At 43.6% G+C, this 27,799-nt stretch overlaps 1 protein-coding gene across 2 annotated transcripts in view; it reads left to right on the forward strand.

Annotated features, from left to right (window-relative positions):
* The first annotated feature begins 205 nt into the window (after positions 1-205).
* USP7 (ubiquitin specific peptidase 7) overlaps positions 206-27,799 on the forward strand; it is a 52,885-nt gene continuing 25,291 nt past the window's right edge. For both annotated transcript variants that reach the window (XM_075285946.1, XM_075285947.1), the window contains exons 1-7: positions 206-985; positions 18,830-18,934; positions 19,857-20,055; positions 22,462-22,600; positions 24,483-24,571; positions 25,185-25,293; positions 25,637-25,767. In XM_075285946.1, the coding sequence (XP_075142047.1) occupies positions 898-985; positions 18,830-18,934; positions 19,857-20,055; positions 22,462-22,600; positions 24,483-24,571; positions 25,185-25,293; positions 25,637-25,767 (860 nt within the window). In that variant the 5' untranslated portion in view covers positions 206-897. The remainder of the gene's footprint in view (positions 986-18,829; positions 18,935-19,856; positions 20,056-22,461; positions 22,601-24,482; positions 24,572-25,184; positions 25,294-25,636; positions 25,768-27,799) is intronic.

Genomic DNA, 27,799 nt, shown 5'->3' on the forward strand with positions numbered 1-27,799 from the left:
GAGTGTGACTTTGGTGGCAGCCATAGCTGCAGCCTTGTACATATATACAGCTGGCAGTGTATAGTGTCTCCTGTATACGGTGCTAGTGGCTGTTATGTACCGGGAGGTGATGGAGGGAGGAGGTTGGAGGAGGAGGGGATGTGGCGGTCTCACGCTTTGATTATCTCCCCCTCCTCCCCTCCCTCCTCTCACGCTGCCCCATGCGGATGTGACATTTCACTGAGCCGCCATTTTGAGAGCCTGGCGTCTCCACACACAGGCTTGAGGAGAGGGAAAGAGCAAAGCACTAAAGGGCCAGGAGAAGGGGGACTGGGTGACGGTGGCTGCCGCCTGCTCCAGCCCTGCACTCGGCAAAGAGGCGGCCCGGGGGTCGGCCGTATTGTGTGTGAGGGGAGCGGGTTACATGAGACGCGGGGGCTCCAGGAGAGGGTCAGGCCGCAGAGCTCCCGCTGCACCGGCTGTGCTCTCATCAAGCCAATGAGCAGGGGGGCGAAACCTGAGGCGAGGAGCAGCAGCACTAGAGCTGGCCGCGGCCCGGAGCTGCCAGGCCCAGTGACGGTCCAACAGACCCGCCTGCCTCGGTGCAGCGTGTGTCAGTTGACCGGCTGCCGCCGTTGAGAGCCCCCGGGGAGCAGCATCCCCTGCGTCTACCCCTTTAAAGGCGCCGAAATTGGGCGAATAGCGAGCAAATACGTTCGCGTATCCCTGCCGCCGGCTCCCTCCGCTCTCCCTCCTCCAGCTCATCTGCAGGCGCCCGCGGGAAAGGCCCAGGCTGCAGCCGCTGCGCAGGCCCTGCCAAGGCCGCTCTCCGCCCCATCCCAACCGGGCCTTCAGCCCAAATCTACGCCGGCGCAGCGAGCAGGATTGATCGAGGTTCTCGAGGCCGAAGACAGAGACATGAACCACCATCAGCAGCAACAACAGCAGCAGCAGCCGAAACCCGGGGAGCAGCAGCTCAGCGAACCCGAGGACATGGAGATGGAAGGTAAGGGAGCAGCGTGATGCATCATTGTGTACCCGCACATGTAGTGCCCTATCCTGCCAGTCATTGTACGCACCCCCCTCCCCCGCCATAGTGCCGGTGACTGGATGTGTATGTAGCCCTGGCCACGTGACTGTGCCCCCTCCAGACACCCAGGGCTATTAATGGGGCTGCAGCAGTGTCCAGGCCTGATGGAGGGCGCTGCCTGATAAACACAGACCTGAGTGGCCGCCGGCAGCTGAAGGGTTAGCTTGCCATGTGTCCTGCTGTTTGTCAGCATCACCCCACCATGGTGCAGAGTCATCATCGCCCTGCAGGGGGAGGGGGTGTATACAGAGGGCCATGATTAATCCTACACATTCCCTGGCCTGTGGATACAGCTAATACATAGTAAGTGAGGGAAGATACAGCAGCCCCAAAGCTTACTGTGTCTTCTATGTACTGTTGTCTCTTCTGGACCATTGTAACCTGAAACCAGACCGGGCGAACAATGCTGGGCTGGGGGCTCCACCAGATCATTAGGTACGTGCACTGCCTAGTAGCGCCTCTCTACACTATAGTGCAGTACTACATGTCCTGTGTCAGGATGAGCTGCTCCTCTGGCCTCCTGGTGACAGCGGCTGCACCTCATCTGTATATACTTCTCAGGGCTCCTGACACATCATAGAAAGTGATATATAGCTTCCAGCTGCACTCTCTGACCTTCATATGTAAAGATTTACTAAATATTTAGTTTCCAAATTTCCTCTGTAATCGATAACGTAATTGATCTGATGACACTTATTTGATTTTACTTTTTTCATGTTTTCGGTGACATGTTGGGGACTTTGCAACCAATAACTAGTTTAATTAGAGTAACCGTCTCAAGTTACAATGCTCATCTCAAAATGAAGTTCTCACATTGTAAGGCTGGATTCATATCTGGGTTGGGGTATGCGTTCTACTGGTCTGTTACAGGGTCAGAACAATGGAAAAGGGGTCAGACTTTTGATGGACTACACAATGATCCCAAATCTATAATGGGGGTTGCCTGGTGTCGTGCTTGCAGACCTTTGTTGCCCAGGATTTTTGCCAGTTGCAGATGTGACTCTAGGGTATATTGTATACGATTATTAAGGTCTATGAAGATGCAAGTGGTACAGGGGTTAATGTTAGGATGCCAGCCGCAGTACCTGGAACTGATGGTTACATATCTAGTAAATCTCAGTACTTGTAGGGCTGTGCGGTTCATCAAATTAATGGGGTATTCTGTTGTTAGTGCTACTTATGGGTTAATAAGAGCACCCATATACCTTTTTAGTGTGTTTTGAGTGATTTCTGTGTGTCTGGGAGCTCCTGGAATCTCCTGCATTTGTTTACAGACTTCAGCTTCGTGCTATGTAACTTCCACAGTAACCCCTCTTACTTTACTCCGCAATCCTCCCCAACCCTCCCTGTCCCTCTGACTATCCTGCCCTTCCCTCCCTACTCAGCCCAACCCCCGACCCATATTATCAACTTGCCCTCCACGCTTTTAACCGGCGAGACGCTCTTCCTGTACTGCTTCCATACTCCTCAGCAGCGATGATCCACCTCTACTGCGCATGCGTGGAAGCGCGGTAGAGGTGAATTACTGGCAGCGGCGCACACCATGGAGAAGAGCCCGCAGAGACAGCATCATTACAGTAGGAGGAGCCGTCTCTCTGGATGAGGCCTAGGTAGTAAGTATAATGGAGTGGGGGGGAAGTATTGACAACCCGTTTCCAGAAAAGGATCGTCACCAGATCATGAGAAAATGTCCCTAAGAGGGTCACATGACTGCCCCAGGGATATGGGTAACTTCCATTTTTGATAAACTATTTAGAAAGTAGGAGGGGGAGGGCGACTACACCGGTGTAGGGATTTCTTTTTATTCTGGACAACACCTTTTAATTTGCCATTTAAAAAAAAAAGTGCCCTGCCCCAGAGTCTGAGATGCTTCGTGCCAGCTTTCTGTATGAATAGTTAGGTGGTAGGATGAAGAAGCCTACATCAAATATATTGGGCTCCTATGCCAGCTCCCTGAACTTTTTTTTTTTTTTTTTAGTGTTTCTAAGCAAAAATGTGAAAATTAAATTAAAATTGAGAATCGCCCTTAAAGGGCCATGCACATAATCAGATCTATACTTGTAGATAATTTAAAAGTTTAAACATTTTTGCACATAGAAGTAGTTAAAGGGGTATTTCCACGTCGCATACTCGCCAGTCTTCGCTGCTGTAAATTCTTCTTTCTTCCCACTTTGTTGCGTCATTGGTGGGCGGGGTTACATATGCAAAGCCAGCGGCGAGAAGTCGTCACTTCTATGCCGCTGGCCCTGCGTGTGCGCTGCCGATGTAGCTAGGCATCGGACGTACAGCCTTCACAATGCAATACAGACCCGGCATCCGCTGTAATAGAGAGGCGGATGCCGGGGAGTGTAGACGCCGGCACAGGTGCCTGCAACATCGCTACGCTCCTGCCCTGCATGAAGCCAGCAGCAGCAGGAGCGATGCTGCTATTCCGCTCCTCCGCCCTCCCCTCTCTCCCCCCCCCCCCCCCCCCCCCCTCAGAGTAGCAGATACATCACTTGACTTTTGACCAGATAAGTCAAGGGCTGTGTCAACAATGAATTGAATAAAGTAAGGTAGTGGACAAACAAAGCAGTTTTGCTGAAGCAGTGTATTTAGGAAAAGTCTTACATTCACATTAACAAGCAGTATAGATAGGATCCTTCTGATGGGACAACCCCTTTAAAAATTCTGCAGTTTTAAAGATTCTCTCTAACCATCTTAGTGGTGACAATCTTGTCTTGATCGGTTGCCAATGGATACGACCACAAATGCAGAAACTTTCTATGGTCTGGGACTTGTCAGGAACCCAGCCATGATTTTCTTATTGTAGGGTTTTTCTGTCCGCTTGAAAAGTCGGACATCTTTACATGCAGACAATGAAGGAAGGGCACGGAGTGCAAAAGAACGCACCCGATGCCCATTTAAATAAATGACAGGTGTCACGGACACAGCTAGTGTCCGCTCCTAATGTCCATGCAAGATTTTGAGCGGACACTACCTGTCGGACACAGACGGTAGTGTGAACGCCCCCTAGGCCTGTGAACCACTTAATGCTCATCTCTAATTATTAGTATTTTTTTTCCTCTTTCTAGTTTGAGTGATTCTTAACCTCAGTTCTCGTTTTTTCCTTTTTTGTTTTACCTTTTTGTGTCAAACATCATGTGTTGTATACCGCTACAAAGTCGACTGCGCTAAATTCAGCGCACAATGTTAGCTGTCCCGGTTGCAGAGATGTTGGTGACATTAGTTTGTAAATACTACCACTTGTTCTGTGAAAAGACAACCCCTTATACAGTTACATTGATGTAAAAAATAAATAATACATTTTTTTCCAAAACCAGTTGACTGAGCGGATGTGATGCAGGTCTCTTCTTACGAAATACTGAGAAGAAACTCTGTTATTCCATGCAGACTATTGGACCCCTGGGTGGGGCTAATATCAATTCCACAGTTTTGGTGGGAAGTCACTGGCCCAGGCTTAGTATTGGGGTTATATCTAGACACTGGCGTAACGCTGGCACACCTGGTTTGGGCTAAAATTTTGATTTGCGAGACGTGGCTTCAATGCACCATAAAATTCAAGCACAGCCAACTAAAAGTTGATTTAAACATATCCTGGACAGCCTAAAGATACTTCAGACTTCTCATCCAGCATCAGTCACTGATAAACCTGGTACATTTTTGGACTAAGTTTCCACTCTATAACTATTAGTGTAGGCCACTGTATCTAGGATGGTTACAGCTGCATCCAGTGACTTCTGTGTAAGGGAAACCCCATTGAATTTCAGCTAGATATCATTCCAGCATGTGTGGTATTGATGTTACCATAAAGTCTGTATTGATATCCAGTATTTCCCTTACACAGACGTCAAACCACTGCTATCCTGGGGACTGGATGTGGCTGTAGCCGGAACCAAGTATACCATGTTACCAGTCTTGGAAATGGCCAACTAATCTAATGTCATTGACCAGCCCTAGCTGAACTCTACACCAGCCCCATGCCATATATACATTTCAATTCTGGTGAACAAAAAAAACTAAGATATGTCAGACTTGTTACAAGGTTGGAGCCTCTTATTTGTGGCAGATCAATGCCAGAAGGGAATGTAAAGGGGTTTTCTGGACCCAAATTAGTTTTTTCATATCAATGACCTATTCACAGGCTAAGATATCAGGATTTGTAATGAAAGAGGTCCAACGCTAACCCCACACGGGTCATCTGTTGCAGTAGCCTCCAGGCACTGTAAGCGGCTGCAGTGGATGTGGAACACATGCAGAGTCTCCCCTATTCCTCAGAATCCTCTCTATGCAGTGGATGGGGCTGCTGTCCTGTTCCTATGGCTTCAATAGAAGCAGTCCTGACCATCAACTAGCAGCCCTGATGGCTGCTGCAATGGCTGATCGGTGTGGAGTCCAGGTGTTGGACCCCACAGATCAGATACCGGTGATCTGATGATTCTGTATGTAGCTCATTAGTATGAAAAATCAATTTGACCCAGAAAACTTCTTTGAAGTCTGATGTAGGAAACACCAGTTTTAGTATAACACCACCATTGTATTCCAGGGTTTAAGTTCAAGCAGCAGCTTATTGTTATGCAGGGTTTAACCTGAATTATTACGCTAGGTTCACACCTGCGTTCTGGTCTCCGTTCTATGGTTTCCGTCTTCTGCATGCCAGAAGACGGAAACCATAGACCGGGTCCGGCCGTGCGCGGCGGTGAGCGTTTTAGGCTCTCCGCCGCGAAACCGGATTTTTTTATCCGGACACAGAGTACTGCATGTCCGACTCTGTGTCCGGATTATAAAACCCGGTTTCGCGGCGGAGAGCGTAAAACGCTCACTGCCGCGCACGGCCGGACAGCTTTCTCACCCATTCAAATGAATGGGTGAGAAAGTCTCCTGCAGGTTTCCGTCTCCTGCCTCTTTTTTAGGCAGGAAACGGAAACCTAAAGTACGGAGACCGGGCGCAGATGTGAACGAGCCCTTAGATGTACAATCGATGACATTTATTTCACCTATAAACAAATGTTTCATTTGCTAAGAACCAAGATTATGGACTGGTTTTAACTTCAAGACTTGCTCCTTCTACCTGCATTATAATCTGTTGAGTACGGTGGTCTCCATGCCAGGATGCTTAGACACTGATACAAGGTGTAGTGTCACAATTCTTGATGCCAAAACAAGACCGCTTTTAGGCACGTCTGTCACGCTAAAATTAAATTTGCTTGCCTTTTGTAGCTGCGTTTTCACACTGAAATCAATGGGATTCTGGAAAACAGATTTGCATATTTTTCCCATAATCCCCCAGTGGAGCGAAAGTGGCTTGTTAGTCTCCATACGCCTGTAAAGGTGCCCACTCCCTAAGGAGTGTTTTTATTCCCTGATCAATGGGATGGTGCTTGTCGGGTGTGTTTTAATCCACTCTCGTTGACTGTGTACACGATGTATCCTAAGTGGTACTAGTCTATGACACTACTATATATATATAATATATGGAAATTTTGGGACACTTGGTATCTGCTGTAGTCTATCTGCATGAGGCATTACACTCATGGGGCTAGTACAAGGCTAACACAGAATTTGCCCTGTTCTCTGCATAAATAATTACTGTCTGCTGAAAATTATAGGAGCTATTAAAGTGTTACCTCCCAACTTTGGTAGCATAGAAGTAGGACTCCTAGTTCAAAGCAGCCGGGTGTAGTATAAGTAAATCACTATGATTCCTGTTCTGTGTTGGATCCTGACACACAACTTGTTTTTTGCTGACCATTTTTTCAGAAGATTTAAAGGTGTGTCCAGACTAAAAAAAAAATAAAATATATATATATATATATTAATTATACTCTGGATAGGTCATAAATGCCTGATTGATAGGGGGGCAGGCACTCAGCCCCTGGACAGATCATCCGTACAGAGCCACTTCCAGCACCTCTCCTATAAAACAGTCCGGGACTGGAAGCGCAAAGCTCCATCTTCTGTATAGAGATCAAGCACTTTTCTATGCAGCTTGGCACCCACTGGCTCCAACAGCAGTGAAAATGCCTGGCTGCTATACAGTGGACAGAGTCTTCTGCTTCTGGCCTAATATAACATACAGGATGTGGAAGAGGCTTCATTCAGATCATTGATCTGCCTTCTATCGCTCAGGAATTTATGGCCTATCCTGAGGCCAATTAAAAAAAAAAAAAAAAATTAAGCCTGGACAAACCCGTTTTAAGTCAGTTTGCCATCTGTACTGTAGAAGTTATTGCTGCTGTGGTTCAGGAAACCCCTGTGCTAGTGCCTAGTGATATGTCATCTCATTCTGATGGGGTCTGTTCTTTGGGATTCCCACTGATCTTGAGAATGAGGGTGCTGTACCTTCACTTTTTTTTGCCCTGTACAGCAGCACCCCCTGGTGCTACTATTGGTTTTGACAGCCGTTGCACTCCAGTACAGTTGGGGGTTAGTTGGGCTGAGTATGAAACCACTATTTAGCAGTCCTAATAACCACGGTGAATAGCGGTGGCCAATTGTGTTTGTCACTTTTCCATTGACAATAACACACTTTGGTACTGGGACCCAGCAATTGCGTAAGTTTTAGTGGGGGAAAACCCCTTTAAAGGAAGTTACCACCTCTCTTGAGACTGTTTAATTGCCTCCACTATGTTAGAAAGCAGATTACAGTGATAAACATGCTATGGATGTAACTATTGTAGATAGTAGATAGATTCTGGAGGGAAAAAAGGGCAAATGTGAGACAGTTGGTGCACTGGGGGTGGACCTTCAGCTACTTGGAGCACTGCTCTTGCAACTCGGATGTCTACATCTCCTGTTTGCACCGCCCCATCAAGCGATGGTTGACCCTCCCACTTCTGAGAGAATCCCCCTCCCCATCCTACTTGAGCAGCAAGAGCAGTGCTCCAGAGCTGAAGGCCCGCCTCCAGTGCATCAGATGCTTCATTTGCTTAAGACTTTAAAGTCAAAAATTTTCCAGATCTACAAAAGTGACATGCACAACAAAACTCTGATGTTTACCATTATGATGTAGTAGCAGGGTAACTCTTTTTAATTAGCAAATCTGCCCTTTCATTCTAAGAATTGTGGATGTCTCTCAGTAAAGGTTTTATACTGATGACCTAACCACTGTATAAGTCACTAGTATGTGATCTGTGGGGTCTGGCACCCGGACCCTGACCCCACACACATCAGCTGTTCATGCAGGCTCTGCTCTGTAATGTAATGGTAGCTGTTGTATATGCTTGGCAGAGTTGGTAGATCACCCTTTTAATGTGTAGGGTTAATCGGAGAGATATCTGTAACAAAACTGACAGCACCAATCTCTCCAAAACTCGAGCAATTCAGCACTTCAGTCTTCTTTCTAGCGGTATATGTAACGCCACACATTTTTTGAGGACATGACAGGGCCTCTTTAAAAATCTCTTTTAAACCCTGAACCCTAGAAATATGCCATCACTTCCTTCTAGTGGTCAGTCCTTTTAAGGAACAATCAGAGATGACCAATTATTTTTGCCGCCTTTGTTGGTCCAGTCTGTTGAAGGACATTGATTTTCTTTATTCTGTGAAAGTCACCAAATGCCAATATAATCTGTTCAGTTATTCTTGAATCCAAACAGAATGGACTTGGCTATTGATAGTTCTGGACTCGCTCTGAGCACTTTCTTGTCTGTAGCAGTTTCCTATCATGTTGCTTTTGTGTGCAGTTTCAGAGCTCCACATGCTCTATGAGTACATTATACAGCTTATATGTTCTAAGGGCTCGTTCACATCTGCGCCCGGTCTCCGTTCATACAGGTTTCCGTTTCCTGCACAAAACTGAGCAGGAGACGGAAACCTGCAGGACTCTTTCATACCCATTCATTTGAATGGGTTTGAAAGATGTCCGGCCGTGAGCGTTTTATGCTCTCCGCCGCAAAACCGTGTGTGTTTTTTTTTTTTTGTTTGTTTTTTGTTTTTGTTTTGTTTTTTTTGTTTAACGGACACAGTGTCGGACATGCAGTACTCTGTGTCCGGTTTAAAAAAAACCGGTTTCGCGGCGGAGAACGTAAAACGCTCACCAGTGCACACGGCCGGACCCGGTGTGACAGTTTTCCGTCTTCTATATGCAGAAGACAGAAAGCTCAGAACGGACTCCGGGCGCTAGTGTGAACCTAGCGTAAGCCAGACATGTACTGTACATATTAGGATAAAGTCACATCTCCGCTGTAGAGTCCGTCTAAATTCATGGGTGTAAAAGTTCTGCAAGTCTGTCTTTTCATACAACAAAGTCAGGGAGACATGACAGAACTCACTATACGGGAATAATATGCTAATCTGACTTCCATGATGTAATTAGGATGCCAGTGCTTCAAGTATGCACACCAATAGAGGGCGCTGACTGAGAATGTGCAAGTTTATCTTCTATGATGTAATTCGGAAGGCAGAGTCTCAGTCAAGCAAACCAATAGAGGGCGCTCCCTTTAACATCATGTCGACCTTCTCAGAGGCCTTTGTTTGCAATGATGTTGGGATTTTACCAGGTACAGCCCCTCAGCCAAGGCAGCTGTTTCTTGCATCTCATCAGCTTGGCTCAGAGAGGACTGACCTGGCAGAGGTGAGAGGCTTAGACTGGGTAGAGGGGATATCGTCACTCCATAGGGAGAGACCACCAATTAGACCCCACTATAGTCAATGTAGTCTCTCTGGATTCATTGTTCATCATAAAATGGATCTGTCCTTATTGTTCAGTCTGTACTATTTGTATCTATGGCTGAAATGAAGAATGGGCTAAACAATGTGAATGCACCCTTACGTGGACCGATTTAGACTTGTGGACGTCAACGCCAGAATGAACCCTGTGTTCAGGTGATGTTCACCACTGAGCTCACACCTCTGCTAGATTACTATAATGATGATGTCTTTTGGGATCTCCTGTGTTTAGACTTGACATGTATAGGAAAATATATTTTGGACCTAATTGAAAACCCTAAAATACATAGTTTGGTATATTGAGTGTTATTAGTATGTCTCAATTTTTGAGACATACTGTTCTATGACTGTATAAGCCTTCGTACATATTGTCCTATCAGCATTTATGCTGCTAATAATCGCACTATGGCTGAAACCATTTTACATCTGTCTCAGAGGCTGGGGGGGTGTTCAGTAAGAAGCAGCCTGCCCCCTCCCCTATCCCATTACTGAGCTGCCATTTTGCCCAGAGTAACTGTATAATAACAAACAAATGGCTGAGAAAAGCCCAAGTGACTATAATATGAGATCCAGGAATACTGGACTACAAATTCAGGACAAATACAAGTAGGTAACCAGCTAAAACACAAGAAAAGGGGGGAGGGAAGATAAATAAAAATCTGACCACAGCCTGTAAAGCTGTCTGTGAATAGTATCCCATCTATAGTCGCATCTACAGATAGAAGTAGATACAAGTACATAGAAGACCTTTCATAAACTAAGCTGTGAGACTTGCAGAATCTTCTGTCCCTTGCACAGAGCAGTTTTCAGATGTGTGTTGAGGCTGTGAGGAGGATCAACCCCTCCACTCACATTAGATGGAATCTCCGTATCTATGGACAAATTTCTCTGGTGACTACTCTAAATTAGCTAGAAGGGGGGACACCTGATGGCAGGAACGTAAGAGAGGTTTTCATGCAGGAGGCGGCCACATTTTTAATTAAAGGCCTTACATTTTGGTCCTGCTTCACATGCTCTCCAAAATGTGATACTGTTTCCTGAAAAGTTAGTGATCATTTAAAGGAAACCTGTTGCACGTTTTTAGGTAAAGAAAGTGCCGCCATGGCATTATTCTAGCAAAGGTTATAAAGCTATACCTGTAGACTCCATCCATTGCTGCAGTATCTGTAAGATTAAAAACTTCTAAATTGGCGGTCGCGGTTTCTGAACTACTCTTAAAGAGTTATGGGTCGCGGCTCCTGTACGGAAGAGTCGTACAGTCCGGTCTCCAAACCAGCCCTTGCAGGTGTCATTGACCACTTCTTGGTCATTGTGAGGTACTGCCAGCTTCCATCAACTCTTGCAGGTGCACCATTGCCCCATGCACAGGGAATACATCTTTTTTTAGTCACCTGTTTTCCCATTAGTGGCCATTTTCCCAATGGCAGTGTTTTAGAAGGCGTTAGTGGTGAGTAGGCAGTGCTTCATAGAATAAAGAGGGCTTCCCCTTAGGTGTCAGTGATGCAAATATTCATTGCCATAGATTCTGTACATTACCTGATGCAGGTCACCTTCAGCATTTCTGCATCTGTAAGGGCTCGTTCACATCTGCGTCCGGGACTCCGTTCTGCAGGTTTCAGTTTCCTGCACAAAACTGGACAGGAGATGGAAACCTGCCGGCATCTTTAAAACCCATCCATTTCAATGGGTTTGAAAAGTGTCTGGCTGTGAGCGCCGGGTAGCGGTTCATACTCTCCACGGCAAAACCGTCAGACATGCAGTACACTCTGTCCAGTTTTTTTTTTTTGTTTTTTTTTAAACTTTCACCACGGAGCACAGAAAATGCTCACCGGCGCTCATGGCCGGACTTGGCATGACAGGTTTCCGTCTTCTGCCAGCCTTGGGATTAAAGTTTATCTATAGTCTCCTGGATTAGACATCTGCTTTTGCATTTATGATACAAAACCTATTGTTGTTCTCCCTGCTATACAATCCTATATTCTTTCTTCTGTAGGTAGCTGTCCTCTATCACTGGGCGCCTTTCTTCCTCCATAGTGTTGCTTCTGCCCATCCACTCCTTTCGCTTCTTAGACTGGGTTGAAATGTAAGACTCGGCTCCTGCAGAGCCCTTTGGTCAGAGGAGTTTGTGGTACGCTCTAGCTATGCCAGCCAACCATTCCTATTGAAAAACAAGCCCTTACTATTCTGACCTGTCATTTCACTTTTCAAAATAAGCGCTTGTGAGTGTTCTCACACACAATTTTTGGGCAGGACATATATAGAGAAGTACTGAAGTGAGCAAAACACTTTGGTTGTGTTATATTTAATTCTAGCATTAGTCCCCCCCCCAAAAAAATAAATAAAATAAATATTAATATTAAAAAAAAAAAAAAAAAAAAAAAAAAACCTTTTGTGTGATCTAGTCCCTCTGGAGAGGGATAGAGCAGGGTTTCTCACAGTGAAAGTTGACTTGACATGGGGGGAGCAGAAAAATGGCCTGATAAGAACAAAAAGTGACATTTCTCTCAAGATATTTTACAAAATCTCTTAGGCTCACATGAACTATTCAGTTATCATTGTATATGCAGATTTATGTTTTTGTTGCACAAGCTGGCATTTTTGTTACACTGTCATTTGCACCAAAAGTGCGTCAGGATTTTTTTTTTTTTTTTTTTTTTTTTCCTGCCTGCTCATTACTTCTGAGAAATGTGAATGGAGCCGGGTGGGAGGGCCTCCACCTCTACAGATTGACCGTACACCAACTACACTAGATGCCAAAAGGAGGCAAACTACCACATGAACGTGAATAAAAATTGTATATTTATTAAATCACATTAAAAAGCATTATAACATACAAAAGAAAATTCAGAAGGGAGAAAAATAGTACATCCAAATAAGTCATACAAGGTAAATGGTAAGTTAGTTATTTTTCAGATTGGTCCTATATACACAGGTATAAATAATACAGGGGGATGATTTAGCTATGCACATGTTATTTACTGACTCCATAAATCTGATGCATGAAGCAAGATTAGTTTGAATATTAGCGTGTAGTTCTAGCAAAGTGTTGCCTATAAGGCAGATAAAGGCATGATCGTGCACCCAAAAAAACAATTTGTAAGAATATATGGACCTTAAAGCATTGTGTATATATTACCTCTATATCCTTGTTGTACAGAACGCGCGTTTCGCCGACTCTGGCTTCATCAGGGGCAATACTGTTAGTAATGTACGTTGTCTTCCGTCATAGGATGACCACAGCGGACATTAGCTGTCAGACTGATTCCATGCCTGTTCCCAATGACTAATCTAAAAATGAGGGAAGCGATCTTCTGGCATGTTTGTTTACTTTTGTAATGAAAGAGAAAGTTGGGCATGCAGGACTTTCTTCTTTACAAAACTAAACAAACCTGACAAGGTGGCTTCTCTCATGTTGTTTACATTAGTGTCAATGGGAACGGGCTCTGAATCATTCTGTCGCTGGTTGCAATGTCCGTTGCTGTCATCCTATGAAGACAGCAATGGACATTACTAATGGTAATATAAAATCCTCCTTACAGAAAACTGAGGACGTACCTCACCTCAACACCGGCCCCAATTTTGCCACCATCGCATAAAATGTTAGAGGTCTTCTAAGCTAAAATTTTGATTTATTTTATTTTTAATAAGGCTGGGGGAGGCAAAAAAAAAAAAAGTGTTTTCTCCTGCCCCTGGTGCGGTCCAGTCCTGTTGCTCAACTCTCCTCTTTTGGCGGACGTCCTTGCTGGTTGTGAAGTCTTGTCCCTTTCTCCTGGACAACCCCTTTAAGCTTGGCATGCAGTGCACCAGTCCTAATAAGTTCTCACCCGTTGTAGCAAACTGTCCGTCAGAATATCTAGTTCATGAATAACATTGTAGCAAATGCAGCGTGGAAGGTTTCCATCTGTCCAGTTTTGCAGCCTTTGGATACAAACAATAGCAGAAGACAAGATGTATCAAAACCGCAGAATAACATAAAGATTTAGGGTTTACTGTTCTTTCTCCTGACCTCAATGTATATATCTATAAACGCTCAGCTGTTCCCAGTGTACATGTATATTACTAAGGAGAGGTGTTAGCTGCTCCAGACAACAAAAGGATTGACTATATTCATACAAGGGATCTAAATGTCTGGAACACTTCAGATGTAGCGGATGTCACTGGCCACAGCATCTAAGGGGTTACATACCATTGACCAGAGTTATCAGATTTCAGGTTATTACAGCACAATGTCAGCTGTATTTTATAGTTGACGCCTCCTGCCAATGGTGCTTGTCCACTAGGTGAGCAAGATATCCTGGAGGACATATGTTATGGGGTTTTATAATGACACATGGCCTACTATTACATCATGGTGCAGGAAAGTATTAAAGGGTTCTCCAGGACCTTATTGATGTCCATTGGAATAGATCATCAATATCAGATTGAGGGTCTGACACCTAGATCCCTTGCCATCAAACTATACACAGGGTTTGTTTGTAGTCTGGAACCATGGAGACATGCAGTTCTGCATATGAGCGGTAGAAAAATGGGCTATATGTAGATACGTACTGTGGGGAAGTTAGCTCAGTAGAAGCAGTGGTGCGGACCCAAACAGTCATGACAGGGACACAAAACATGCAGCAAACTGGTTTATTTAGGAAAAAAAAATAAGAAAAAAAATAAACCTTGACTTCAGGCACAAAATAAAATATGGCCTTAACTTTAGGCAAAAACCAAATAAATACCTGCTCGTCTGAGCCACTAGCTAAACAACACAGATAACCTAACTATACATGTGGCTTACTTCCAGCCAAACGAACAAAGTGGGAGCAATATAGTCTCACCGGAATCAGGGTTACAGGACAGAACCACATTCCTCCTTTCACCTCATGGAACTGCAATGCAGGAGCTGCAGCCTTTTCTGGCCCAGTAATGAGCCCAGAATCTACAGAATCTGAGGCCTACTCCAGATCTGCCCTGGACCACACGTGTCAGAAACCTGGCGCTGATATATCTGGACTCCAGCACTCTGCCTGTCACCTTCGCACAGTACATATACTCTGTGTGTGTGTGGCATTTTTGATCCATGTCATGGCTTCTTAAAGGGGTCATCCATTTTTTTTAAATTTTTTTTTAAAGCATGGATTGTCCTTTAAAACAAAGTATCTATGCTAATAAACGTAGGTTACTCATTCATGACCACAATAGACAAGCATGAGTGCTCAGGACTTGTTCACTGTATGGGTAAAATATCTTTCTAAGCTTGTAGACCAGGCATTTTAGGATACAGCGATACCTAACGTGTATGTGTTTCACAGTATTTCTATTTATTTTTTTTTCTATAAACTTTTATGTGTATTCTTGGGCAGCAGTCCTCAAAAGGTTTTTGTACGAAGGACCACTTTCATGCAAGTCAATTTTCCCATAGCCTGGAGGGGTGTGGGGCAGGGCAAGGTTAGGGCAACTGGGCGTTCATAAGAAAACGCATATAAAGTACATATTAATTATACTTTATACATTTTGGTATACTTTATTAATGGAGCTATCTCTCCATATCATGCCTATCTTATTGGCGGTACGGACAGCTCCCTTAATAAAAGTGTGGGTAGGGCGGGGCCCTCATTTAATTAATGGTAATTCTGTTCCTATAATTACATTTACATTACACTCACCTGGTTACTGATGGATCTCTTCTGACACACAGGATGTGTGTACCATTTATTCTGGTCCCAGTGGCTGCATTAGTGACCTGGTGAATGACAAGTGGCCTGACTAGCAGATCTCTCTCAAAAATGAATTCCATGGACACTTATTAAGTTTTGGCTGCTGCTTGTATGCTGTATATTACACTCGGCATAGGAGCATCAGCCGAGACCTAGTAGTCTATAGAGGTTTCCAGTAACTGGGCCGGCCTGGTATTAAGTGATGGACTCCCCGCTACTAGTCTTGTGTCCTGGTCATTGGGGGCCTATATCTATCTCTCATAGTAAATATCACTAGGCGTTTCTCTTCTGAGAACTATGGGAGCTTAAGGCTGCGTTCACACGGAGTAATTTCGTCAGGAAACTGACTCAAATTCCTCCTCCAAAAAATCGCCTCACTGTACAGTCCTATGGTGAGGCGTTTTTAGGAAGAGGGATTTGAGTCAGTTTCCTGACTGGAAAACTTTGTGAACGCAGCCGAACGGTTAGTTCACGCAGGGAGCGGAAGGGCGGATTTTGGCACAGAGAGTACACAGGGAGCTGCGTCACTCTCGGGCCAAAATCCGACTGTCACGGCTTCTGACAGATGTGGCTTCTTTCTCCAGAGTAGGCTAAAATGAATGGGCTGACTCCGGAGGTTGCTGCTGTGAGTCGGAATCCGCCTGAAGGGCAGCTCGCTCTCCATAGACCCCCATTGTGAGGGGGCGGATTATGACGTGGATTCCGTGCCATAATCCGCCCCCTCTGTGCCCGTGTGAACGAGCCCTTAGGGAGCATTCACACAGAGGAAAATGGTGAGGAGTTTGGTGTGGAGGAGTCTGATACCCACTGTTTCTACAGCTGAGTGTGGAACAGGGAGCAGACAACTGTTACACCCCTTCCGATACGATATTAGGATCTACATTTTGAGCCCATACACCTCCTTGTTTTCTTGTTTTTTCTCTTTAATTTTTCTTTTTACGTCCAGTATGTTTTATGAGAAAGCATCTGTTGGAGATGGAGGGTAGACACCCCCCCCCCCCCTTCCAACAAACACATGCACATCGGGTGAATACACTGGACTCCTAAACTGTCTGGTGTACTCTTAGTCTGCATTTTTTGTCCTTTTTGGGTGGAAACCACACAGACCCAATTATAGTCTATGGGGTCCGCAGGTTTCCTAAAGTAACTACATTTTTATGTGGGTTAGGTTTCCGTACGGGAGGTCCCTAAACGGAACGCAGATTTGAACTAAGCCTTAGCCAATTGGTGCACATTTTGGATAACTGGGGAGGGTATTTGTTCATACTCGGTGTTGCTTTTCTCTAGGGCAGCATAGTCGTCCAGACCTGCTCACTTCATGGCTGCACAAGTGATGTCTGACACTATATCATTCCCAGTACTATGAATCACTTCAGTAATGAATGAGATCCGTATACCTGACCAACCAGATAGGCAGTTCTATATTATCTGCTGTAGATTTCAGTTTTCAGATAACATGTAAATGTGACTCCACCAATATTTCGACATCATTATTAAGCCTCAGCGGGTCCTGGAAAGGGAAACTGTTGATGTGCCAAAGAAAGCTGCTATTTTTAGTACTTTACAGCTATATACACTCACTGACAAAAAAAATAAATAAATCTGTGAATCATTCAGGCGTCTACCTATAAACTTGCAAGACACCTATGGTGTTTCCCAGTGCCTATTCTCTCCGTATGGTCAGGAATGTCAGGGAATCTTACAGTATTGCTCCCAGGTCCAGGATCTACTGGATCATAAGCCAGTATGATGGAAGAGGTCTCTCACATTCATCATCTTTTCATATCAGTTATGATTTCGCCTCTTGTCTGCAGCCAAAGCTTTCATTCCTCTCTACAGGGCGACTACTACGGCACCTCACCATCCTACACTTAGGAGCAGTTCCCAAATAGTACAAATGGAAGAAGTGTTTCCCCTTGAAGTGCACACCTATAAGTGTATGTCCGTCTGGCACATTGATTCGGATGGGATTAAATATTGAGATGTTCAGTTTGTGGCCTGTCATCCTCAATCTGGGTTGTTCCTACTATTTGTGCAGTCCATAAACCCTGTTGTTGATTTGGGGTCCCAAATCTAGTGATAGGTTCCATTTAAAGTGACCACATTAAAAAGAATGTCAGTTCCATCTTCTTAAAGGGAGTTTCAAACCATAGACCTTTTAGAGTTGTTGCATCTCTTACTATTTTACCTGGTTTGCGTATGCCGTATACTGACAGGTTATGTAATAAATGTCTGATAGATGCAACAGGGTGCACTGATCCAGCTGGTGAGACTGGTCTGACAGGGGACCTCCTGTTCTGTTGATGGGTGAGGGTCCCACCTCTGGCAGCACAGCGACTACCAAGACATTTATGGCATAGTCTGTTTTTATTGTTGCATTTTAAGAGGCATACTTTTATTTTTTTCATCTAATTGTATGAGGGTTTTTTTGCCAGCACAGTTGTATTTTAGTGGTTACATTTAGGGGACTTTATATAGTAACTTGTTCATTACTTTTTTCTTTTCTTCCTCTGCGACATATATATATTATATATACTGTGACCTTTTATTCAGTTATTACTTGGTCATCTGGCTAGAGTCTGAAGCTGATGCCGCACATTGCAGAGTAGCTGGTTTATTTTCTTGCACTTCTCCCTTCTGCTAAATCCACTCCTGTCTTTGGTTCATAAAACTGATGTAAAATCTATAACCTAAAACCGCTTTTCTGCGACGTGTAGTTTCAGGTTTGATGACCTGGAGCGGTCTCTCTGCGCCTACCAGGATAACTGTAAATCCCTTGGTGTCCTACAGTGGACTCTGCCTACAAGAATACTCCACCAGTCATCCTATAGCTACAGTAGACCAGAGTAGACAAAGAATGTTAAAGAAGCACTCCATCTTTTTTATTTTGCTCCCCTCAATTTTTCATGGGTGGTTCAGTGTGGTGTTGTGAGGGTTAAACTTCTTGATACTCCTGCCAAATCTAGCGCCCCATATGATCTACGTCTGAGTTGTCAGAGATCACTCTCATTTCTAGTGAGCCGGGACATTGGAATGTTTTTAGTCTGAGTTTTGGATCAGTCAAAGACCTGGTGAGTTTCACAACTTGGGCACGGGTCACATGGGGAGATGCCAGGGATAAAGCGAACTGGGAAGTTTAACCCTCACAGCACCCACTTAATCACCGATCTCAAATGGAGGGGGCGCAAAACAAGTGTCTCTAAACATCAGTGTTTGCAGTTGTCATATAGAGCTATAAAGGTGAAAATGCCCCTTTGACCCTCTGTTTTTATGGATACCGTTTGGTATTTAAGTTCTGACTGATGCATTTTGCTAAAATTTCATATAAATATGTATACGCCCATTTTTTTTGTAAATGTGGTAATTTTGTTTTTCACTTATTTTCTAGCCGGAGATGCTGATGACCCTCCAAGAATCACACCTAATCCTGTAATAAATGGCAATGTTGCCATGGCAGACGGACACAATAATACAGAAGAGGAAATGGAAGACGGTAAGTCATGTGCACAGCTCTTATACATTCAGTATAGCATTGGCTGCTACAGAGCTCGAGGCTCTCCTATGTGTGGTCATCCTCCATTACTGCTGGCCACATCAGGTCTGTCTCCTAGGTTGTTTGTTTGACAACGTCTTTGTTGTGTATTGTGTCTTTTAGGGCCCGTTCACACGGGTACAGTGGGGGCGGATTATGGTGTGTAATCCACATCATAATCCACCCCCTCGCAACGGTGGTCTATGGAGACCGCCAGGCTTCAACATGCCGCTCACGGAAAAAAGAAGTGGCATGACCTTTCCTAAGGTGGATTCCGCCTCAGGAAGTAAATAGAAGTGAATGGGAGGCTGAAACTTCACCATGTTTTTTTTTTGCCAAAAACCGCAACGTTTTTTTTTTTTTTTTTGTCCTTTCACTGTCCGGGAGGGAAAAACCACCTGGTGTTTTTTGAAGCGGTTTTTTACCAAAAACCACTCCAGAAAATGCTCAAAAAATGCCTCAAGGTCCAAAAACCTTCCTAATTAGGAAGTAGTTTTTGTTTTGTTTTTTTTTTATTCCCGGGCCAAATTACGCCACACGTAATTCACGTGTGAACTTAGCCTAACTCACTGGGTATTTATCTTTTGAGTTGGGGGCTTCTTTTGGACCTTCATTTATTGGTGAGACTTGGGCTTCTATAGTATACTACAGCAGCTTTGAATCTTCCATTATTATATTGTGCATTTTAAGTGTGTCCATTGTTACTGAAAGAACTTAGTGTAATTTTTTCCTTTATCTCGGGTGCATGTTGTGATACCCGGGCTCTTGTTATGCATTTTACATGCACTTGAATGATTTTTGTTATTCCATTATTTATGGTATCCTTCTAGGATTTTTTGGTTCTAACATAATGAAACCGTTTGTGCTCCCTTTCTGCTTTCAGACACCAGTTGGCGGTCAGAAGCGACCTTTCAGTTCACAGTGGAACGCTTTAGTCGACTTAGTGAATCTGTACTGAGCCCTCCTTGCTTTGTGCGAAATTTACCATGGAAAATTATGGTGATGCCACGATTTTACCCAGATAGACCTCATCAGAAAAGTGTGGGATTCTTCCTTCAGTGCAATGCTGAATCTGATTCCACGTAAGACATTTTTCTTTTTCTTCTCCTTTACTTCTGTGTATTATTGGTCTTTTACTATAACATGCATATAAGTGATTGAAACCATTCTTCCAATTGGTGTAATCTCATAAAAAAATGCTCCAAAAGTAAAAAAAAAAGTTTCTTTAAAGTAATTATGCAAGACTACATATTAATGGTATGATCTTTGGATAGCTTCTAAAGATCAGGTGTACAGGAATCTTAGCCCCGCTGTGCACTATGTGCTGTGTAGTGGTTGTGTTGGGATACTATACATGGTATAGGGCTGTCCTACTTTACACTCTGTACACTGTGCAGGAATTGTGGCAGTGGTGTATGAGGCCTTGCACACAGACACAGAGTATTTTTTTTTTTCATTATTATTTTTTGACAATCTGATACTTGTGATGGCTGATAAGTAGTTAGAAATGACAGCCATGACACCAGTGTGGAGAGAGCCTAAGAAAGACATCTAGAGAATTTTATTAGGATGGACTCTGTTACACGACACCACCTGCTTAAAGGAGAGATGTTGGTCCCCTTGGTCAGATTCGAGCCTAGAATCCCCGTCCTGCAAGGCAATAGTGCTAACTACTGAGGCACCTTGCTGCCCAAAATCGAGTATTTCCACTAGACTGTGGTTTGGCTGACGCTAGGTTCACACCTGCGTTCTACTCTCCGTTCTGTGCTTTCCGTCTTCTGCATGCCAGAAGACGGAAAGCGCAGACCGGGTCCGGCCGTGAGCAGTGGTGAGCGTTTTATGCTCTCCGCCGCGAAACCAGATTTTTTAATCCGGACACAGAGTACTGCATGTCCGACTCTGTGTCTGGATTAAAAAACTCGGTTTCGCGGCGGAGAGCGCAAAACGCTCACCGCCGCTCACGGCCGGACAGCTTTCTCACCCATTCAAATGAATGGGTGAGAGAGTCTCCTGCAGTTTTCCGTCTCCTGCTCTGTTTTATGCAGGGAACGGAAACCTGCAGTATGGACACCTGGGCGCAGATGTGAACAAGCCCTGACTATATACTCTTTTCTGTAAATACATAATGAGTACAGTTACAGTAATCTGCAGTGAGCTCACATGCCCATCCTATGTGCTGACCTCCATAACAAGCAGTATGCTCCCTCTACTGGTGACCTCAAGCAGCCAGTGTTATGTTATCCTATATGCCACGGGTATTTAGGTTTCCAACATTACTAATGTGATATTCTCTCATGTTTTTCATTTGCAATTGTTTGGGGTGGATTTATACTTTAAAGCTGGAGCCCCACGTGACGTGAACACCATGATTTGCCCGCAGTGGAAACTCCTTGGGAGAAATTGTCATTTTACCATCAGGATAAAATGGATGGGATTATGGTGAATCCCATGCCCACTTGTTCTGCTTGAAGAACCGCTGTGCATTGCCGCCCCATCTTTTCCTGCAGCACCTTTTTTTTTTTTTTCTCTGCAGGACGCTCTGTGGGGCCTTAGCCTAAAAATGTTTTTAATATTGACGACCTATCCATCAGCTGACTGGTGGGGGTACAGTGTCACCCCTACCACCAATATGATTTTGATATGGAGCTGATGTGCTGTAATCTGGCACCCCCACTATACTATGTATGGAACAGTCTGCTTGTGGCTGCTATAGCAGCTGGTCTATGGCTGTGCCGGGTATTGTACCCACACTAAATTGTTGTTGCTGGCCTATGCTTACAGTAGGTTGTCAATATCAAAAACTTGGAAAAACCCTTCTACGTTAGAGATGCATTTTTAAAGGAGCTTTCCTAGATAGACAGCACGTGCATTGTGAGATAACGCGACCATGCTATGTCTGGGTTTTTCACAAGTGCTAAAATTCCCATCTCAATGCTTGTATCTATCAAGACTAAAGACTATCGCATTTAAGGAGGTTTTATTTTATTTTGGCAAAAAAAGTTTAACCTTTACTTTTCTACTGAGTTAAAAATGGTGATGTCATGAGAAACCCCTTACCACTTTTGTGTGGCACTTGTTGAAGAAAAGTAGCATGCTGCTTATTACTATGCAGTGTGGTGTTTTTTTTTTGTTTTTTTTTTTTCTCTGTTTCAGTGGCAAAAACAAAACAAAACATGCAGATGTTTTTCAGAGATATGTAATAAGGGTTATGTTACCTCCATTCACTAATATTGTTGTATTAGATGTGCATTTTGCTCACAAACTCTGTGCAGTTTTGCTTTGTGAGGTCCTTGGATACGCGAAATGTATGGTCTACAGAGTTGTGCACAATCTTGTGAACTGGAGCAGACACTCAGTTGGCTGAAATCTATCAACTACGCTCCAAAAATCTGTGTATCCTAGGCCGTAAACTAACAGGCAGGGCTAGCTGTATTTCCTTTATATTGTGTTTCTAGATCCTTTTCATTTTTTCATTTTCTCCCTTGCAGGTCGTGGTCTTGCCATGCACAGGCAGTGCTAAAGATAATCAATTACAAGGACGACGAGAAATCTTTTAGCAGACGTATTAGTCATTTGTTTTTTCACAAGGAGAATGATTGGGGATTTTCCAATTTCATGGCATGGAGTGTAAGTACCATCCTTTGTGACTTATGCCATTTGATTAAAGGGGTTGTCCAGGAGTTAAATAATGATGACCTCTCCTTGAAAAGTTCATCAATATCTGATCAGTGTGTGTGTGTGGGGGGGGCGCTAATATGGGGGTTCCCCAGAGATCGGCTGCGTCTGGTGAGTGCTTCTCCTGCTTTATGGGCGAGTGACTTGTTCATTCATCATGTGGCCTTGTCTGCTATTTACTCCTGTTCAAGTATAGGGGGCTGTGCTGCAATACTAAGCGCAGTCCCTATGCAATGTACGGCATTGTGCTTGAACGCTGCGGCCATTTCATACAGCTGATCTGTGGAGTCTCTGGGTGTCAGACCACAGCGATCTGATAGTGATGATCCAGCCTAAAGATAGGACATCACTACAAGTGTTTCCTCAACTTACAGTATTCAAAACCATTGTAACCTGAGAGCATAACTATGGAAAATTAGTAATTGCTTCTTAAGGCCCCCAAATTGTCACCAAAAATATGAAAAATTGTGATAGAAACGCAATCGCGTAAGCAATGTAGATATAGGCAATCTTGACACGTAAAACAGTGGCTCGAAGATGTAAATTGCTCTCTATGATGACGGTGACTAGCTTTTTCAGCATTCTGAGAAATGTATACACTGTGCCGCTGAAGACATAACCAAAGGAGCAGCTCATCCTGGCACAGGTAGAGAGTAGTATAGAACATGTATTACTACCCTGTAATGTAGAGAGGCGCTACTAGTCAGCCAGTCTGTGCATGCACCTCACTAATACAGGGATTTTACCAGTCATTTGGGAGCCTTTTGCCCAGTATTGTATGTTGAGCCTGGTTTCAAGTTGGTGGTCCAGAAGAGTCTAGAACAGGTTTAAAAATACCATAATTTAAGGCAGTTGTAACTTGAGGGATCACGGTCTCAAAAACTCCCTTAAAAACGCAGAATTTTTTAAAAATGGGGCAATTTCATAAAATTTGCTAAAACACTATGCAACATGGTCTTGCCTATTATAAGTGCACCTTTTGGTCCTCCTCCCATCTTTATAATTATTGGGTGTTGTGCAGCCAATGTGAAGATCTCCCAGGTATGGAAGGATTTAAGAGCATAAGGCTCTGTGTACACTACATCTTAATCCTACTTATGGAAAAGCTTCCAGTATATACATTCAACTTCTCTACTACTACTTCGCTACTAGGACTAGCAGATCAGAGCCAAAGAGAGTGTCTTGATATATTTATATTTATTTTCTACAAAATTGACTATACTGTGCAATATGCAACAAATGCTTGAACACTGTGCACAGAGTCTTAGTCTGGACCAGCCCCCTGCTGGTTCAATGGCTCAATACAATGACTAAGCGAAATCAAGCTCTGTAGGGATTAAAGCCAACCCTGCCCCAGACCTGTCTAAGAAGAGCTTTTCTAATATGTTCATGTTGCAATCATTTTTTTTCGGCTACTGTACTTAAACCACTAGGTTGTGTGTCACTTGCCGTTGGTATAGCTACTTCTCACCCATGCATTGCTTTGGTTATAAATACATTTGTTACAAAACAGTGTAAAGCAACAATTTACTATAATTAGAGATGAGCGAGTACTATTCAAAACTTCCGTTTCGAATAGCACGCACCCATAGGAATGAATGGACGCAGCTGGCACGCAGGGGGTTAAGCAGCCGGCCGCCGGCAAAGTCTGTGTGCCGGCCGCTTCCATTCATTCCTATGGGTGCGTGCTATTCGAAACGGCCGTTTCGAATAGTACTCGCTCATCTCTATCTATAATACAACTATAATGTATGAAACCGTTTAAGGTTTCCCGGGTTTTCTTTTGCATACGTTGACAATGACATTCTGGTTTATTCTGCTGTTTGTTTTACAGGAAGTTACAGATCCAGATAAAGGATTCATAGAAGAAGATAAAGTGACTTTTGAAGTCTATGTGCAAGCTGATGCTCCTCATGGTGTAGCGTAAGTATTGTTCTCCCTAACCAAGACACATGCTGCTTTATTGCTAATGTCTTTTCTTTGTAGTTCTACTATAATATTTGGCATTTGTCTTCATTCATTTGTCATGATTTTATTAGCTTTTCCGAGGGGGTTGTGTTAATGGAAACCTACAAAGATGTGTAATGAGCCATAACAATCTAATTGAAAACTATCCGAGTAATTCTCTCCGTAATATACAGACCGTTCTGACTCATGAAAGTTTTTCGTTTGTTACTGATCCACATTACAGTTTGTAACGTTTAATAAGATTTTGGCAGAGTACGAATAGGTGTAGCATGGGGTGGGGATGGTATCCTTCCCATTGTTTTACAGTATTACATGGATAAGACTGGCCCTCACAAATGGTTGCACTTACTGTTTCACCTGATGTTGGCGCATGTGACCGCAAATCTAGTTTGAGATCTGCTGATGTTCAGACAGTGGTTCAGAACTTTACAAGTCGCAGTGTGTCCTTCTTATGTCACATTGAACTTCTATAGTACTGGGAAAATATTCCTGTTGGTGGGTTGCTTGGCTATTTAATACGCTGTCTTTAAACACTTAGAATGTAATGTTGTATCCTCCGTTTCTCTAGGTGGGATTCCAAGAAGCACACTGGTTACGTTGGCCTAAAGAATCAGGGAGCAACGTGTTACATGAACAGCTTGCTCCAGACCTTGTTTTTCACAAACCAACTCCGAAAGGTATGTGGTGGTGATTTTTTTTTTGGACCCTAAACCCCCCAGACACACATACTTCACTCAACAAAACTGTTGTAAGGATATTTTCAAAACTGTGCCAGTTATCCATTCACTGCAGATCTGCAAGAAATCACCTGATGAAAAGCTATTTAAAAAAAAAAAAAAAAAAAAGTCAAATCTAGTCAATATTCTTTCGCTCTGTCTGTGCTGTGTGTAATAAAGAAAAAAATCTTCCCAGGTTTTAGAAAGGGATTCAGTTATACTAGTGTGAACTATCAGTCTTTTGAATGGTTTTCTTTGTATAGGTAATACATTATTTATTTAATTTTTTTTTTCTTTCTTCCAGGCTGTGTACATGATGCCCACGGAAGGTGACGACTCCTCCAAAAGTGTTCCTCTAGCTTTACAGAGGGTGTTCTATGAATTACAACACAGTGACAAACCCGTAGGAACTAAAAAGTTAACAAAATCCTTTGGGTAAGATGTTGGATAGACCTTCACATGTTTTTATATACCATTTTAGGCTGAGCAAAATATCTAAATGCAGGTGACCTATCTGATACATTTTGTATAGTATACGCCATCCCCACACCATAAGTGCAGAGGAAAGTCTGTCATCCGCTGCAGCACACAGTCTGTGATTGGTAAACAAACCTCATTTAATCTGATGTTATCCTGGTCAGGCAACTTCTAGATTCTTGAAATTCCAGATTCTATCAGAAGACCAATTCTAATTTACTAATGTGCCTTTACCTGTCCTGTAATGTGCTTTGTAAGGATGCCACATTTCCTACATGATTTTTTGATAGTCGATCACGAAGTGGTGTGCTATAGGGCCACAAAGTTTTCCGTTTGTAAAGGGATTTGTGTGCCTTTCTCAATATTGTACTATCTATGAAACCTTTAAAGGGCTTGTCCCATGAAAAGCATCTGATCTATAATGCTAGTTTATGTGGATTTAAGACTTTTCCTAAATACATTGCTTTATGAAAACTGCTTTTTTTGGGCCGCTATCTTAATTTATTCACTTCATTGTTGACACTGCGTTTCCATGGCCATCTATGGGGCTTATCTGCTCCATTCCCAAGTGATGTAGCTGCCTGCTCTCAGGGGGGGGGAGGGAGGGGCTGAGTGCTGGGAGCAGCTCTGAGCTGTGTATGTCTGACAAGCAACGGAGCTCCTCAGATAGGGGAGGGGTGAGGTGAATGCTCCGAGATTTCTGAGCTGTCTATCTTCAGCTTTTCCACTTATCAGCCGGTTTAATTGAATTTGGCTGATAATGGCTGAGATAAGGAGTCCTTTACCTCTGTATGTAATGCAAGCTGATTCAAATCCAGCTCTGCTACATCTTTTTTCACATCAGCTTTATACTGTGGTAATGCATTTACAACCAATCCCTCATTACTGACTGCAAACATAGCAGATAGCAGAGCAAGTGAAACCCAGCCCACCAATGTGCCGAGAAAACCAGGAAGAGAGCTCACAACCTGCAGGCTGCAGAACAAAAGTTATGGGAATACCCCTTTAAAGGGTTATTGTCATCTTAAGAAGGTATAACATACAGATCTGTGGATGGGAGACCTGACTAGTGAGACCCTTATCAGAAGAACAGAGGAGTGTTGTCCCTGTTCTGAATGGAGCAGTGGTTGGGATAGATTCATTTCAATGTGAGTGCTGGAGTTACTCTGTTTCCATCTCCAGTTCTCACATTCAAATGAATGGATAGGGGTAAACTTATTAAGCCAGGTATAATCTTTTAACCAAATTCCAGCAAAAGTGTTAATTACCGTAAGTAGAGTCATTTTATAAAGAAAAAGGTCTGTGAATGAACATTTTCTGGTTTACACATAGAAGGTGAAAACCATAGAGATCTATTCTAGGTTAAAAACCTGAACAGTGGTCCCTGACACATGTAGTGACGGTCCATTATATCAAACCATTAGAGAGTGAAGAGACTTGTCATGTACTTGTGTACTTGGCTCACAGAGTACGATCTAGATTATAGTGTCCGAGATATAACTGTTTGAAGTGACCCTCCCTCGCCCTCCTTCTCCTCTACGTTACACAGCCCTGTACTCAAAGTCTAAGCCCTGCCTCACTGAATGTTATTGAGTATGGAACAGCTCTCAATACACAACCAAGGGAAAGGGTGAAACAATGCAGGATTTCACAGAAAGGATCCAAAATGTGTTAATAAAGTAGATCACAAAGATTAGTAATGACACATTCTGCCAGAAATTCAAAAGTTGTCCCAAAGCTTTCTTACACTATAATCTCCCCACCTTTTGAGACTGACTGACTGCTGAGACACCCTCTTATAATGAGTGCAGGGCTCCTGCGGGAGTCTCGTATACACTCTGTCACTATTAGTCTCTGAGACTACTGAAGAAAAGTCGCACACAGCCAACTATCTCCTGCAGTCTGATACTCAAGTGTAATGACCGCCACTCCATGCAGCATTGCACCCCATGCTGAACCTGTGGATAATTTTTACCATGACCTGAATGAT

Source organism: Leptodactylus fuscus, chromosome 8 (assembly GCF_031893055.1).
Source record: "Leptodactylus fuscus isolate aLepFus1 chromosome 8, aLepFus1.hap2, whole genome shotgun sequence".
In the NCBI taxonomy this organism is placed as follows: domain Eukaryota; kingdom Metazoa; phylum Chordata; class Amphibia; order Anura; family Leptodactylidae; genus Leptodactylus; species Leptodactylus fuscus.